Source organism: Cnephaeus nilssonii (assembly GCF_951640355.1).
Source record: "Cnephaeus nilssonii genome assembly, chromosome: 24".
Classification (NCBI taxonomy): Eukaryota; Metazoa; Chordata; class Mammalia; order Chiroptera; family Vespertilionidae; genus Cnephaeus; species Cnephaeus nilssonii.
This window is the reverse complement of record NC_137095.1, coordinates 6,544,640-6,560,181: the sequence shown is the minus strand read 5'-3', so window position 1 is coordinate 6,560,181 and position 15,542 is coordinate 6,544,640. Positions and strand designations below refer to the sequence as shown.

Below are 15,542 nucleotides of genomic sequence, written 5' to 3'. Positions count from 1 at the left end.
CAGCCAGTCATCTCCTAGATATCTAAGGAAAGCCTGTAAATAGATGATTATGGACCAAAACAAATTTTTAAAAAGCCAACTGGAAGAAACACAAGCTATACATGGAGAAGGAAACTCTTAGAAAAGTATCATTAGTAGTCTCAGAGAATAAAGAGAAGATATTACATTCATGAAAAGAACAGGATGCTATAGAAAAGGATTTAAGCCCTGGACAGCTGAAATGGTTAGTGGTTAGAATGATGGCCTGCGCACTGAAGGGTCTTGGGTTCGATTCCCGGTCAAGGGCACGTACCTGAGTTGTGGGTTCACTCCCCGCCACCAGTTGGGGCCCATGCAGGAAACAACCAGTCAACATGTCTCTCTCATACTGATGTTTTTCTCTCTCTCTCTCTCTCTCTCTCTCTCTCTCTCTCTCTCTCTCTCCCCTTTCCTCCCTCCCTTCGACTTTCTCTAAAAAAGCAATGGAAAAAATATCCTCCTGTGAAGATTAACAAAACAAAACAACAACAAAAGGATTTACAAAGATATTTTAGAAATTAAAATTTTTTAGAAGAGTTGAAAGTTAACACTGAGGAAATGTCCCAGAAAGTAGAGCAGAAAGATAACCAGATGGAAAGGGAAAAAAAGGACCAGAAAAGAAGAGAATGAGTCCTTGGGAGCAGATGTCCACATGACAGGAGGAAGAATCAACATCAAAATAATCTCAAGTTTCTCAGAACTGAAGGCATTCAGTTTCCAGGTTGAAAGTGCCCAAGCATGCCCCAGGATGAAAAGAGAACCATATCAAGATACATCATTATGAAATAGCAGAACATTCTTACAAGCTTCCATAGGGGGGGTACGTGTATGTGTGGGGAAATCGTCTCATGCAAATAATTAGGAAGCAAACTCTCCTCCTGCTCCAAAGAGCAACATTAGGAGCAAGAAGGCAACGGAACAATCTCGTCAAAATTCTAAAGGGAAATTATTTTCAATTTCAACTTCTATACCCAGCCAAACTCTCTATCGAAAGTAAAGTAACTAAAAAGACATTTTCAGACATAAGTTGTCTAACATCTACTTCCCATATACTCCTCCTAGGAAGCTACCAAAACAAAAATGTAAATCAAGAAAGAAAAACCTGGAATACAAAACAAAGGAAATCCATTACAGGAGAGAAATAAAAGGAATCTACAGGATGACAGTGAAGTGAGATCCTAGGATGTCAATCATGCACTGGACACAGAAAGCAACTAAATCATATTGGTGCAGAATGAATCACAGGAAAGACAGGTTGAGATCTGGTCATCACAATGCCTCCTACTATTGTACCATCTTTAGGACCTGCTGAAACTACTGAAGGATGTTGTTCAATAAAGCCATACAATAAACCAAAAAAAAGGGAAGATGTGAGACCCAGGAAACTTGAGTCAACCCAGGAGAAAGGCAAAGGGAAGACCCAGGAGAATAGCTGTGGACCAGGCCTAATAGGCCACCAGTGGATCAGACCTAAGAGGCCACCAGTTCAGACAGAAGAATAGAGATCTGCATGAGAGATGTCTCCAAGGAAGTAACTGACAGAGTACTGAGGGCAATGACTTAGCAGAAAATTGTATTAAGAGGATATTAGGGCCTCACTGGGTTGCTCAGTTAGTTGGAGCATTGTCCCACGCACTGGACAGTTGCTGGTTCAATTTCCAGTCAGGACACATACCTAGGTTATGGGTTCAATCCCCAGTTGGGGCACATTCGGGAGGCAACCGATCCACATCAATGTCTGTCTGTCTGTCTGTCTCTCTCTCCCCCTCCCTTCTACACTCTCTAAAATCAATTTTTAAAGGCTATTAGAAAGTGTAAAAAAAAATTAGTAATAGGTACTAAAAACTAATTAAATGAAAAACTAAAGAAAGTACTAACTTTAGGAAAAATAAGAAATACAATCATAGCATACTTCAATGTCAATTATGAATAATATTGCATAGGCATAATAAGGTAAACAGTAAATATTGATTTAAACAAAAATTATGATATAACTATATTGAGAAAATAAGTAAGGGGGAGCAGAGAAAATTATGGTAAAGAGAGCTAATTCCCCATCTACCATAAAAGGAAGATGAGATAGCATCTAAACTTGAAGACTCAGGGAGGAAACAAAGATGGCGGCATAGATAAACACCGGAACTTGCTGCCTCACACAATCACTTCAAAACTACAACTAAAAGACAAGATGGACATCATCCAGAACCACAGGAAGGCTGGCTGAATGGAAATTCTACAACTAGAAGGGAAGAGAAAAGCACACTGAGACTCAGAGGAGGTGTGGAAGTAAAGTGCAGAGGTACGGAGGCACATGCGCGGAAAGGGCTAGCAACTGAGAACGCGGTTGTCTTTTTCAATCGGGAGGGAGACACAAGCTCCCGACTGCTCTGAACTCCAGTTCTGGGCAAGACTCTGGGGACCCAAACTCATACAGGGAGAAACTGGACTGTCTGGCGTCAGGTTGGAACATGAGGGCGGCTTTTTCTCAAAGGTACTTGCAGCGATTACCGCAGGACACTGAGACCCGGGGGCCTCTTAGGGCAGGGCTGAAGGTCAGCCATTGCTGTTTGCTCCGCCCTGTTGATTCCCTGAGACCCCCACCCCACCCAATTTACAACCCCACCCCAGCTGTGCGCAGAGGCTTTTGCATATGGCCTGGCCCTTTGCGATCTAAAATTACCTAACAAACTGCAGCTGGGTCAGAGAGCCCCAGAACATCCAAAGAAGGCCCAAGGCCCCACAGCAGCTTGCATTGCTTCACAGCTGGGCTCATCTGGGCACCTCCAAACCCCAAACAAATAAGAGGAATCTGCAGATCTCTCCATAGCTACTGCTGGGTGGCCTCAGGTAGAGCTAAATTTGCACCTCCTTGGAGATCCAAGAGCCAGTGTACCCAGTGGTCAGAGTGGGACCATCCAGATTACAACTCCTCAGATTCATAAGGGACACACTCAGTAGGCAGACTCAGTGAGCACCAAAGCCCCACTGAAGCAAGTACTACTACCCCATAAGGGTGTCTCCAGCACAGAAGTTCTCCCATCGTAGACACAACTGATCCTCACAGCCAATTGGCCTGGAGGTCAATTCCTCCCAGTGATACCAACAACAATCAAGGCTTAACTACAACAAGACTGTGCACACAGCCCACAAAGGGGTGCACCAAGAGTGTTCACCTCAGGTAACTGGGGAGACTGAGCCACTGGGCCCTATAGGACACCAGCACACAAAGCCACTCTATCAACTCAGGGAAGCAGCCAAAATGCGGAGACAAAGAAACAGGTCACAAACGACAGAAATAAAGGAAAGTAAACTACTGGATATAGAGTTCAAAACCACTGTTATTAGGTTTTTCAAGAAGTTTCTAGAAACTGCCGATAAATTTAGTGAGTCCCTCGAGGATATTAAAAAGGACCAACTAGAAATTAAGCATACACTGACTGAAATAAAAAAATAATATACAGAGATCTAACAGCAGACTAGAGGATCGCAAGAATCAAGTCAAAGATTTGAAATACAAAGAAGCAAAAAACACCCAACCGGAAAAGAAAAAAGAATCCAAAAATATGAAGGTAGTGTAAGAAGCCTCTGGGACAACTTCAAGAATACCAATATCCGAATTATGGGGGTGCCAGAAGAAGAGAGAGAGCAAGATATTGAAAACCTATTTGAAGAAATAATGACAGAAAACTCCCCCCACCTGGTGAAAGAAATAGACTTACAAGTCCAGGAAGCACAGAGAACCCCAAACAAAAGGAATCCAAAGAGGACCACACCAAGACACATCATAATTAAAATGCCAAGAGCAAAAGACAAAGAGAGAATGTTAAAAGCAGCAAGAGAAAAACAGTTAGTTACCTACAAGGGAGTACCCATACGAATGTCAGCTAATTTCTCAACAGAAACTATGCAGGCCAGAAGGGAGTGACAAGAAATATTCAAAGTGATGAATAGCAAGAACCTACAACCAAGATTACTCTGCCCAGCAAAGCTATCATTCAGAATTGAAGGTCAGATAAAGAGCTTCACAGATAAGAAAAAGCTAAAGGAGTTCATCACCGCCAAACCAATATTATATGAAATGCTGAAGGGTATTCTGTAAGAAGAGGCAGAAGAAAAAAAAAAGGTAAAGATAAAAATTATGAACAAATACATATCTATCAACAAGTGAATCTAAAAATCAAGTGAATAAAAAATCTGATGAACAGAATAAACTGGTGAATATAATAGAATCAGGTGCATAGAAAGGGAGTAGACTGACAATTTTCGGGAGGAAGGGGGTATGGGGGTGTGGGAAGAGACTGGACAAAAATCGTACCCCTATGGATGAGGACAGTGCGGGGGGGGGGTGGGTAAGGGCAGAGGGTGGGGTGGGAACCGGGTGGAGGGGAGCTATGGGGGGAAAAAAGAGGAACAATTGTAATAATCTGAACAATAAAGATTTATTTTAAAAATAAATAAACTTGAAGACTCAGAAGTTAGCAGTGTTCACATATTACTTAGTCTTATGGAAATGTATGCACACCAGAAGAAGAAGCTAAAAGCTGAAAACAGTTGCTTCTAAGAAGTTAAGTTTGGTGGGAGGGGTGAACTACTACTATATTTTGATAATATGCTTGTTAGTATAATTTGAAGTATTAAACAATGTGCATGTGTTAAGTTTTGTTTTGGTAAAATAAAATTTAATTTTCTTCAAAAAGAAGGATTAAGGATTTTCTATATAGGGAAAATATCATATGCAAAAGCCTGGAGTTGTGAGAGAGCCACATTTAACAGTTAGTGCCACAGTAAGGTAGGAGAAGCAGGCATAAGCAAACAGCATCAGAAGCTGCAGAGCAAAAGCTGTATCTCCTCCTTACCAGCTTTGTAGGCTCTGGCAAATCACCTAAACTATTCTAGTTTCCTTCTGTGTAAAATAATAGCGCTTACTTCACTGGGTTTTGTAAGAATTCAATAACGAATGAAACAGATAAACGCTGCAAAATATGTTATGCTGTACAAAGGTAAGGGAAGCAGGCACATCTCTGTGTCCCCTGGAATAGACAGTGTTCTCAAACTGGAGCTCAGAGGGTTCTGGGTAAGGATGAGAACTGCCCAGGGGAACCCAATCCCAGAGAAGTGGTTTAGCTGGCTGGAGCAGACAAGTCCCCCAGAATCAGGACATATCACAGCTGGAAACCACCAATGCCCTTGATATAAAATATGTGCTTGTCCTATAAAAAAGAAGGCACTCTTACCCTTTGAGAAAGCATGGAGGAACCTAGAGAGTATTATGTAAGTGAAATAAGCCAGTCAGAAAAAGACAAGCATCACATGATCGCACTCATATGTGCAACCTAATGAACAAAATAAACTGCTGAACAAAATAGATCCAGAGACATAGAAGGAAATATAACATCTGAAAACGTTTCTTGCTGTTCTTGTACTAACAGCAATTTCTGACTTTGGGGAATACTAAATCCCAACCAACAGTTTCTAGAGGAAACTGCCATGCCAAAACAGACTATAGAATCTCAGGGGGAAGACAAAGGTTGGTGGGAAAAGGTCAGCCAAAGAACTTGTATGCATATGGGCATAACCCACAAACACAGACAATAGGGGGATAAAGGCCTGGGGCAGGAAGTGGGGACAGGCTATAAGGGGTCAATGGGCGAAAAAAAGGGACATATGTAATACTTTCAACAATAAAAATTTAAAAATTAAATAATAATAAAATATGTGCTTGTGGAGGGAACCTTGACCTAGAACCCTTGAATTGCTGGCTACACAGCTGGGAGGGGTAGACATCTATTGGTGAGTCTTGCAGGACCTGAAGTGGGTCAGGTTGGTACAGTGGGAGACTCCGTTGAGAAGTTTGAGGGAGGGGCAATGCCTGGTCCAGCTTTCCAGTACTCTCACTCCTCTACCCTCCCCTTCTAAGGAATATCACTTTGCTTCCTATTTTACCAACCTGATGCTTCAGATTCTACCGGGGAGCTCAGTGAAATGCAAATAATAATGGCCTTCTATTCTAACACTTATATGATACTTACTGTATGCCTGATACTATTCCAAATGCTTTGCAGGTATTGATGCATTTCGTTTCATAATAACACTATAAAGTTCATATTATTATCATTCCCCACTTTGCAGATGAGGCACTAAGAGGTTATGTAACCTACTCAGTATCACATAACTGAAAAGGGGGAAAGCCAGCATTCCAAGCCAGACAGTCTGCCTCCAAGGTCTACAGTCAGAATCATTGTACATTAGTCTCTAGGCTTGGGACTCGCAAGCTTCAAACTACTCAACTGTAAAAAAGGGATGTGGGGGAGAGATGGTTTCAAAAACTTCTTTCAACTGAATTGCCTCTTCCCTTAGAACTAAGATTCATCAGTCGTGTATGTATATGCTTGAAGGTGAGGAACCTTTATTGAAGACGGGTTTTGAAGAAGGGCAGAGTGTATATATGGTTCCAGAATGGGAGGTGAAAGGGACCCCAGCCGACATAGGGTGATTAAACTGGAGAGAAAACTAAGAAAACAAATGTCAACGTGCATAATTGTGTGCATACGGCCAATCCCCCTCCACGTCCATCCCACAGCCCCCTTGGACTCTGCCTGAGGACGGCCTCATTACCTGTGATGATGCAGGTGAACCTGACGTCGCTGTCCTTGGACACAGCTTGGGACTTGAGTGTGGTCTCGAATACTGGCTGGGTCTCCTCTGTTAGCTGAGCAATGATGGAGCAGAAGGTGCTCCTAGGAAAGGCAAAGAACTATTCAGAGCAGCCTCCCCACAATACACCACAGCCTGGTGTTGTCCAAGGCAGCTTAAATCTTACCATTTCCATATGTCATCCTGGGGCCATGGCCAGCACTTAACTAAGTCTTTCTTCAAGGAAGCCTAGGCCTCTTAGGTGGGGATAGCCATGGTACCAAGGGCTAAAGGGAATCCTGACCCAGACCCATTATAATAGGAAGCCTTCTGACCACAGGCCAGACTCCTGAGCATGCCAGACACCCGCCTGGAGTCCCACCCCATCCTTATTAGGGGCCTTGCTTCACCCTCCACCTTTTGCCTCCATGGAAACTCGTGCATGTATAGACGTAGCCTCAGAGAGGGAGACCTCAGCATAGCAGATCCTCCACTCATGCCAGAGAGGGAAAAGCTGGCCAACTCTCAAGGATACATAGGTCCTAGGAGCTCAGGAGCCTATTCTAAAGCTTGGGCTCAGGGAAGAAAAAAAAAAAGCCTGCATTTGCAAGCATAGACCCATAGCAGACAAAGAATAAGCCAGCCAATGCCAGGGGTCTAGACCAGTGGTCGGCGAACTCATTCATCAACAGAGCCAAATATCAACAGTACAACGATTGAAATTTCTTTTGAGAGCCAAATTTTTTTAAACTTAAACTTCTTCTAACGCCACTTCTTCAAAATAGACTTGCCCAGGCCGTGATATTTTGTGGAAGAGCCACATTCAAGGGGCCAAAGAGCCGCATGTGGCTCGCGAGCCACAGTTTGCCGACTACTGGTGTAGACCCAAGTTCCTAGGGGTATTGAAAGAGAGACTTAAATGAATTCTGACCCTAAACAGAGCTATGGACCTGTCGTGGGAAGCCAGCCATGGCCCCCTGCTCCATCCCTGAAAACCACACGCTCAAGTGAACACATGGCTGGCAGCTCCAAGACCAACCAGCAGGACTGCCAAACTACAAACAGGACTTTTAGTTCCCTGTGACAGTCCAACTCCCAGAATTCAGAGGCATTTGTGGGCTCATTGAGTCCAGCACAGACTCACCAACACTGTTCAGCATTTACAGTCCTCTCCTTCCTGGGCACAGGAAGCAAACTCCCATGCCAGACCTTTTCATGGGCCAGCAGAGACTCAATGCGTCCCTAGGCGTGAAGCGTAACCACATAGCCAGGTTGTACGGTGCACAAGCTGTGCCCAGCCTTTCTCCCCCTCCAAATTCACACACCCTATTATGAGCAGCAGGGAGGACTGTGAGGGGTAAAGTGAAGAGAAGCAGTAAGCACTGTGATGAAAAAGACAAATCATTCAAAGCTGCCTTTCTCTGTGCCTCAGAGGAGGGGGTGGTCACCCACAGGCAGTGCGTGTCTCCCCATGATCTCTCCACCAGGAGAAGGCAGGGTGAGAGTCTGTGGGAACAAGCAAACAAGAACTACAACCCTATACCTTTCACATTCAATTTGTCATTTCCGTGGAGCTCATTCTGGATCTGAGTTTGAGGAGAAAGGATGCATCCCAAAAGGAGTATCTAAAATCAAGTAAGACTTCTAGACTGATGGGTGCAGCCATCGTATCTCTACAGGAATCCAGATGCCCAGACCTTCGGGGAGGACAGGAGTCCTCCCCCACAAAGACCACCTAGAAAGGGGATCCTGACCTCTCAATAATGGAACACTTGAGTGAGGTCACAGTTAGACACTCCCTGCAACCTTCTTACCTACAACTCCTCTGTCCAGTAAGTGTCTTTTCCTTTCCCTTTAATCCACTCAGAAACAGAGGGTCCATCAAGACCTAGACTATCAACTCCCTGACACTCAGGAAATATAACATCTGAAAACACTTCTTGCTGTTCTTGTACTAACAGCAATTTCTGACTTTGGGGAATACTAAATCCCAACCAACAGTTTCTAGAGGAAACTGCCATGCCAAAAGCAATCATATTTCTATGATTTTGCAACTAACTCAAACATTCCTAATTATGTCCTCCCTACTTAGTTTGAATCCTACCTTACTCATGAACATGAGCCTGAATGTAATATTCAGCTTAGGCTCTTAGTTTGAAGCTCCTTGAGCAAGTCTAAGAAAATAATTTCAACTATTGGGTAAGAAAGAAAACATGGAAATCAAGCTTCAAGAAAATGTGCAGAGACAAGCAAATAAAAATTTGCAGACATGCTAAATACTCAACAGGTAGTCATTTTGTGTTATTACTTTTTGTGAAGGGGGAAAAAAACACATCTCCCCAAACTTTCCACACTAGATCCTAAGCTATATTACAAAAAAACACGTTTAAATTGGAAAATCGTAGGAACTGCTGAAGGGCATGCCTGGATGAGGCCCTCCAGGGGAGTGGGTCTGGATGCATGTCAGGAGACAATAACTGCAGACACTGTCATGTTCCACTGAAGGTCACATGCTTTCTGTCCCCATCTTCCTAACCACTCTGACATGGGATGGCGTCAGTGTGCTTCCAGTCCCCTGGAAAGCCAGGAAGTCCACACACCTGGAAGTGGTCTTTTCCCACCCTGACACCTATAAGTCCTTCCAACTCTGTGACTTCATATGGCTATCACAGCCTAATCATGTGTTCTCTAGAGCAGCAGTGACCAATCTTTCAGACCTCACGAACCACTAGTGGTCCGCGGACCACCGGTTGGCGACCGCGGTTCTAGAGAACCAGAATCGGTGGTTTACGTAATGTTCAAAGGAACCTAACTTTGACCTTAGGTGTGGTTATTTTACCATGCTTTAAATGAACTTCCATGATGGTCTCTTTCATCAGTGACCATGCTCCACTTTGAACTAGTTGCAATACCCTTTCTTCCATCCAGAACCAGGTTCCTCACTGTCCTCCCCATCAAAGGAAACCTACATGGTAGGTACCAATCATCTCTGTAGACATTATTAGCTAGTGAGACCAGTTAGCTACTTAGAAATCCTTCTCTGTTTAAAGAAATTATAGCAAACTCCCCAAACCTACCAGTCTGGGATGAGGTCCAAGTGGTGGGAATAGCCAAGAAATGCTCCCAACTCTGATTATAATAGTCAGGGGTAAAGAGCTGTTCCCAGCTCAGGAGGCAGTCATTCAGTGGGCAAACCCCATCTATGGCCTGCTCAGGCCCTGCCCTGGCTCTGCAGCAAATTCAGAGAACAAGCTAATGCAGGAATACACTAACATGGTGTCCCCTGACCTCACAGAGTTCATAGTCTGCAGGGGTATAGAGGAGCTAAAGGAAAGGGAAATTCAGAATGAGAGGTGGCAGGAGGACTTAAGTGACTGAAGAAAAAAAATGTAAGGCAATAGCCATGGTTAGAGGAAAACTACACCTCCTTGGAGAGTGTCAAACCTAGATATGTGGTTACAAAAACCATGAAAACCTAGGATGAAGAAGTGGGTCACATGACTAGTGGCTCCCTGTTCTGGTTCCATGATGCCTCTCCCAAGTGCACAGAGATCTAGTGCAGGCATCCCAGAACCCATGCCTACTTCTGGGTCCCTGCGCCCCTTTCAAATGGTCCATGCAAGCATCATGTGTGGCCCCTGTGAAACCCATGCTCACGCGAGTATCTCTCACATCCTCCACCACCCACCCTCCACCCCTTCCCTCATTCCATGCAGCCTGGTTAGTAGTGCACAAGCAGTCACCCAAGGGCCCCTCAGTGTCCATACCCAAGAAAAAAAGGCAGTCAGAGAAATGTAATGCAAAGTGCATTTACCTTCCAGAGCTGGGGAGAGACAACCGGCTGCTTGATAAGCTAAGCAAAAACAGCAAATGGAATCATTAGGCCACAAAAGCAAGGAGGGGAGGAGGCGAAATCGACAGTCTGCAAAGTATTAACCAGCCATCATCTAGGGCCCAGAGGCCTTTCTATTAAAAGGGACCAGCTGTCTTAGTTGGCCTGTTCCGGTTAGCAAGTGGCCTCACCACCAGACACCAGTCTATCTGAAACCAAGAGCTCATTAAATGCAGCAGAGTCCGGGGAAATGGTTAGGCAGAAAGGAAGCCCATTAGGGCTGCGCTTTGAGAAAGTTGTGTCCCAGGCACTTCAGTCACTGCCCCCAAGAAAAGGCTTAGAGCTGCCTGGCATGGTTCTCCGCCCGCAGCATAGCATCCATGGGGCAGCTCCTGCTTCAACCCTCAGCCTTTTGAGGGAAAAGAGCCCCCATTCCTAGAAATCCCCTAATAGGCTGGGAAGGATTCAGGTGGCTTGGAGAACACCCATTAATGTGTTAAAGTTCGGTTAAAGAGGCCACACAAGGCAAATCAGCTGGGACAGTGATGAGGAAAAAAACAAAGCAGTTAATTCAGCAGGAACCAGGAGGCACCCAGTTCAGTCAGACCAGCACAAGGGCCGTTATGCCTAGAGCCTTGATCATCCCTCTGCCACGGGGCAGCTGAGAGTGGGCACTAGCTAGGGGCTGTGTAGGCCACTGGCTGGTGAGGAGGACCCACCTAGGGCTGCCCCATAGTGGAGATCCAGCCCACTAGATATGAGCCAACTTTTACCTCTCCCTCCTCCTTCCTAACACAAATATCTCCAGTGAAGTCTAGGACCACCACCTCCCACAGCTCTTGGGGAGACCTCAGGGGCCACCCCACCCACACTCACTCCTTGCAGCCGCCCCTACCATGGGAATAGCTCTCCCTTCATTGTCAGCAGCCCAGTCTGCTCAATGGCACTCGAGGTGTACATCTTTCACCACAAGAAAGCTCTACTGACAGCCTATCCCTTTATAACCAAAATACCAAACTCATCCTCTCTATCCAAAAAACCTGGCTTCCACTCCAGTGAGTTTGTGGATACCACCAGCACTCACCCAAACTCAGGAGCTCTAACCCAGGCCATTCTGGACTCCTCTCCCCCCTTCAACCACCAGGTTCAGTCAATCAACACTTCTTGACCCTTCTTTCTCCCTTTCTCTCTACTCCAGCTATTGTGTTCTGACCTAGACCCTCATGGCTCTATATCTGATGACCACCTCAACCCCCTTCTCCTTCACCCCTCATACCACACCCCTCTTCTGAAAAAAAAAAAAAGCTACAGTCCCCCCACCATATATTATATTGAATCTACTCCTTGGCTGGGCACTTAAGGCCCTCCCTGATCTGCTCACACCCCCACTACAACCATGGTTCTCTGATTTCCAACACTTAGTCAGGTTCTACTGTAACCAGGCCTGTTCCTAACTGGCATGACACATCCATTACTGGACTCCTAGCCCTCACTTTTGTCCTCCACGCTTGGAAAGCCCTTCTTCTTTCCTTCTGCTCAACTGAATCCTGCCCACCCAGCCTTCAACCCTGGATCTTTTTGTGGTTTCTACAGCCCCTAGCACAGTGCTAGGCATACGGTGGGTATTCAACAACTGTTGAATGGAATAAAGAAACAGAAAAAGGGAAGAGGAGGGGAGGAAAGAAGGGAAGTGCATCTTTCAAACAGGAAAGGTCCTGCCTCCCAGAAGGAACTGCTGCTCCAGAAAAGATGGGAAGAAGAAAGCAAGAATGCAGCTGTCTTTGCTCAGAGCTTTAAAAATCCTCTCGAGACAGCGTGGGAGGAATCTCCCATGGTTCCAAGGCACTGGCCAACTCCATCATTTCCTGACCATGAACTTCCTTTGCCTTTCTCCTCAGAATCGAGAGATTTCTCCTTTGTTGGGTCTGGATTTCTTCCCTGAGAAGTAGAGGGAGAGAATCATCTAAATTACAGAGAAAAATGACAGGTTCCACAGCTTCCACCTGCAAGTGGGCAAGGCACTCAGCTGGGAGAGTGACCCTGCCCGGTTCTCTCTCCAGGGCTGGTTGGGAGTTTCTGCTCCCTCACCCCATTGTCCTGCTTGCTCTAGGGCCCACCCATAGATGTCAGCCCGATCAGGAGGAATCCCGGGCGATGGAGGCACCGTGTCTTCAGAAGGTGGAAGATGTGACTATGCCCTGCTGACGCTCAGGGCTCTCACAGGCAGGGAACTCCGCGTTTACTGGCTCTGAGGGGTCAGAATAATCAGAGATGTCAAGCATTGGGGCAGAAAGGCCTAAAAGAGTTCTTAATGTCACTTTAACTTTAAAGAATGGAAACTCAGGGCTCAGGAAGGAAATGTCTCTTCATAAAAATAGAATTGGGCCTGGAGAGAACCAGGACTGGCCATGGAAGCCGGAGGCCTCCCATCCTTCTGGCTTTCAGATATTTGGGGCCATAAAGGGCCCTTGGAAAGTCCTGACCTGAAAGCCCTAGACAATCTGCCTGACCGAAGCAAAACAGGTGTTACAAAGTCATCCGTAGCAAACATCATAGGTTCTGCTGCTCCTCTGAGCTCACTTGGTGGGACCAGGGCCTCCAAGAAATGAGGGGGCAAGGATTTCTGAGTGTCCCTCAGAAATGAGGTAGCTGTAATTGCATCCATCCCACTGTAGTTTCTTAACCTACCCTAGCCTAACCTGCCGATAGGGCTGAAGTTCTAGAGGCTGGACTCCCTAGGAGGCTGGGCCTACAGTTTGGTGGGACTATTTATATGTTGGATCTCTGACCCCAGGGGACATTAGAAACACCCTTGGGCTGACTATGGACTAGAAACCTCTCCAGGGCCAGGGGTTGTGGGGAGGGGAGGTGTGTACTGGGAGACAAGTTCTAGACCTGAGCCAAGACTCCTGCTCGGCCGGGCAGCTGGATAGTGAGCATGATGTCCACTCTCCAGACTTTTCCCTAACAACCCAGACCCCTGCCCCCGCGCCCCCATTCTGCCTGGTTTTGAAACCACCCTTCCCCCCCCCCCCCTCCCTCCAGTGCTGCTGTCTCCAAGAAAGACCCTGCTTCTCTCTCCTACTTGTTCCACGGGTATTGACACAGGCCAGACATGGGAGGCAAAGCTCAGATAAGTCACTGTGACAAGTGTGAGACAAGTGTGAGGTTCCCACAAGGCAGTCGGCTTCCCCACAGGCTGGAATGCCAGTTTTTCCGTAGAGCCGGGAGTTAGGAGCAAGGGGCATTCTTTCCTGGCAGCCGGGGGCCGTGTCCAGTCTGACTCAGTCACTAACACAAGCCCTCAGCCCTGCCCCGGACATGTGATACCATTCGACGAGTTTTATGCAGAAACAGGTTCCGGTTACATTTGAACTTTTCCAACTCCAAGGTCAACAGAACTCAGCCAATTCACGAGGAAGTGCCTGGGACTATTTCCTAAATGCCCTTGGTGCCTATTTTGGTGCTGTTTCAGGAACCGAGAACAAAGAGAGGTGTCCAGGGCAGCTTCTCCCGAGTGGCCGTTTTCTGCACGACCACGAAGCCAGGTTCTGGGGCCAACCTCCACAATTCCCTCTGGAAAACATGCTCCGGAGTGGGAGGGACCCTGAGCTGCCCAGAGGGGTCAGGAAGGGTCATCTCCATGGCAATGCACGTGTCCCTGTGTGTCTGCGTGCCTCCGAGGGCCTGCCTGCTTCTCCCACTGCCTGTGTGTCTACACCTGGGATCACACAGGTCCTAAAACCAAGCACCCACACCTCTGAGACTCCCCGGAAAGGGGTCAAGGGCGCATCAGTTCGGCCCCTCCCTTAGCATCCCGCTCCCCAAAACTGGGCAGGGCAATCTTCAGACAGGGCCAACCAGCATCCCAGCTCACCCCCTCACCTCACTAGCCACCCCCCTCCACAAAGATCCCGGGGAGACTAGAATCCTGGGCCCATAGGAAGAACCTCACGGGCTTTGGTTTCTTTCCTTCCGGTGACCCCCGCCCCAGCTAAGAGCCCCCACTCCCGACCTCCCACCTGGTGTCCGCTCCCCTCCCTCCAGCCCCAGGAATTTCAGGCGCTCGGGCTTCCTTATCTCTCACTGTGGAATCCGAGGCCCGAGCAGCCAGTGTGGGGCGCGGGGGCCACGGGCGGGAGTCAGGCAGGGGCGGTAAGGACGCCTTGGGGCCCCCTGTGAAATCGCCCCCCAAAAGCCCTTTCTCCTCTGGAGCCTCGAGGAGCGTGAGGCCTGAGGCCCACGGGCTGTGAGGGGCCGTGAGGAGCCTGAGGGGACCTGAAGGCCACTGAGGCCCGGCCCCCGCTCCCAGGCTCAGGCCTCCAGGGGCCGGGGACCCACCCAGGGCCTTGCCGAGGCCTCAGTGCCCCCCATCTTACCCCTCCCGCACCGCCCGCCGACCCGCAGGGCGCCGCTCACCTGGTCTCCGGCCGCACACCCAGCAGGTAACTGCGGCTGGTGGGGCTGGGAGTCCACACGGGCCCGTCGTCCTCGCGGTCGCCCCGGGCCCAGGCCCGTCCGCCCGCGCCCCAGGCCCGGCTGGGGGCCCTCCGCGAGCCCATGCTGCTGCCCCACCGCCGCCGCCGCCGCCCGCCTGGCCCCGCGCGCCCTCCGGCCCAGCGCGCCGCCCGATCCGCCCGTGGCTGACGCGCGCCCCTATTTATAGCCCCGGCGGCGGCCGTCACCTGCCGCTGTCCCTCCCCCGGCGGCCCTGAGGCGCGGGGGCGCGGGCCCGGCCTGAGGGGCCACTGCGGCTGCTCCGTCGGCAACGCCCGACGTCCACCGCGGGGTCGTCCGGCGTCGGGGCAGGGGCGCGCTCTGGAGAACCCGACGGCTGCTCCGTCGGCAACGACCGACGTCCACTGCGGGGTCGTCCGGCGTCAGGGCAGGGGCGCGCTCTAGAGACCCCAGCGGCGGCGGCTGCTCCCTCCGCGACGCCCGACGTCCACCGCGGGGTCGCCCGGCGTCGGGGCAGGGGCGCGCTCTAGAGACCCCCAGCGGCTGCTCCCTCAGCGAAGCCCGACGTCCACCCGCGGGGTCGCCCGGCGTCGGCGTCGGG

At 48.5% G+C, this 15,542-nt stretch overlaps 1 protein-coding gene across 4 annotated transcripts in view; it reads right to left on the bottom strand.

Moving 5' to 3' along the window:
• The window catches only part of ALPK3 (alpha kinase 3), a 62,957-nt gene extending 47,415 nt beyond the window's left edge, over positions 1–15,542 (bottom strand). For 3 of the 4 annotated variants that reach the window (XM_079764040.1, XM_079764042.1, XM_079764041.1), the window contains exons 1-3: positions 14,903–15,542; positions 10,466–10,504; positions 6,634–6,755 (exon numbers count right to left, since the gene is read on the bottom strand). In XM_079764040.1, the coding sequence (XP_079620166.1) occupies positions 6,634–6,755; positions 10,466–10,504; positions 14,903–15,045 (304 nt within the window). In that variant the 5' untranslated portion in view covers positions 15,046–15,542. The remainder of the gene's footprint in view (positions 1–6,633; positions 6,756–10,465; positions 10,505–14,902) is intronic. The other variant, XM_079764043.1, reaches the window with a different exon arrangement.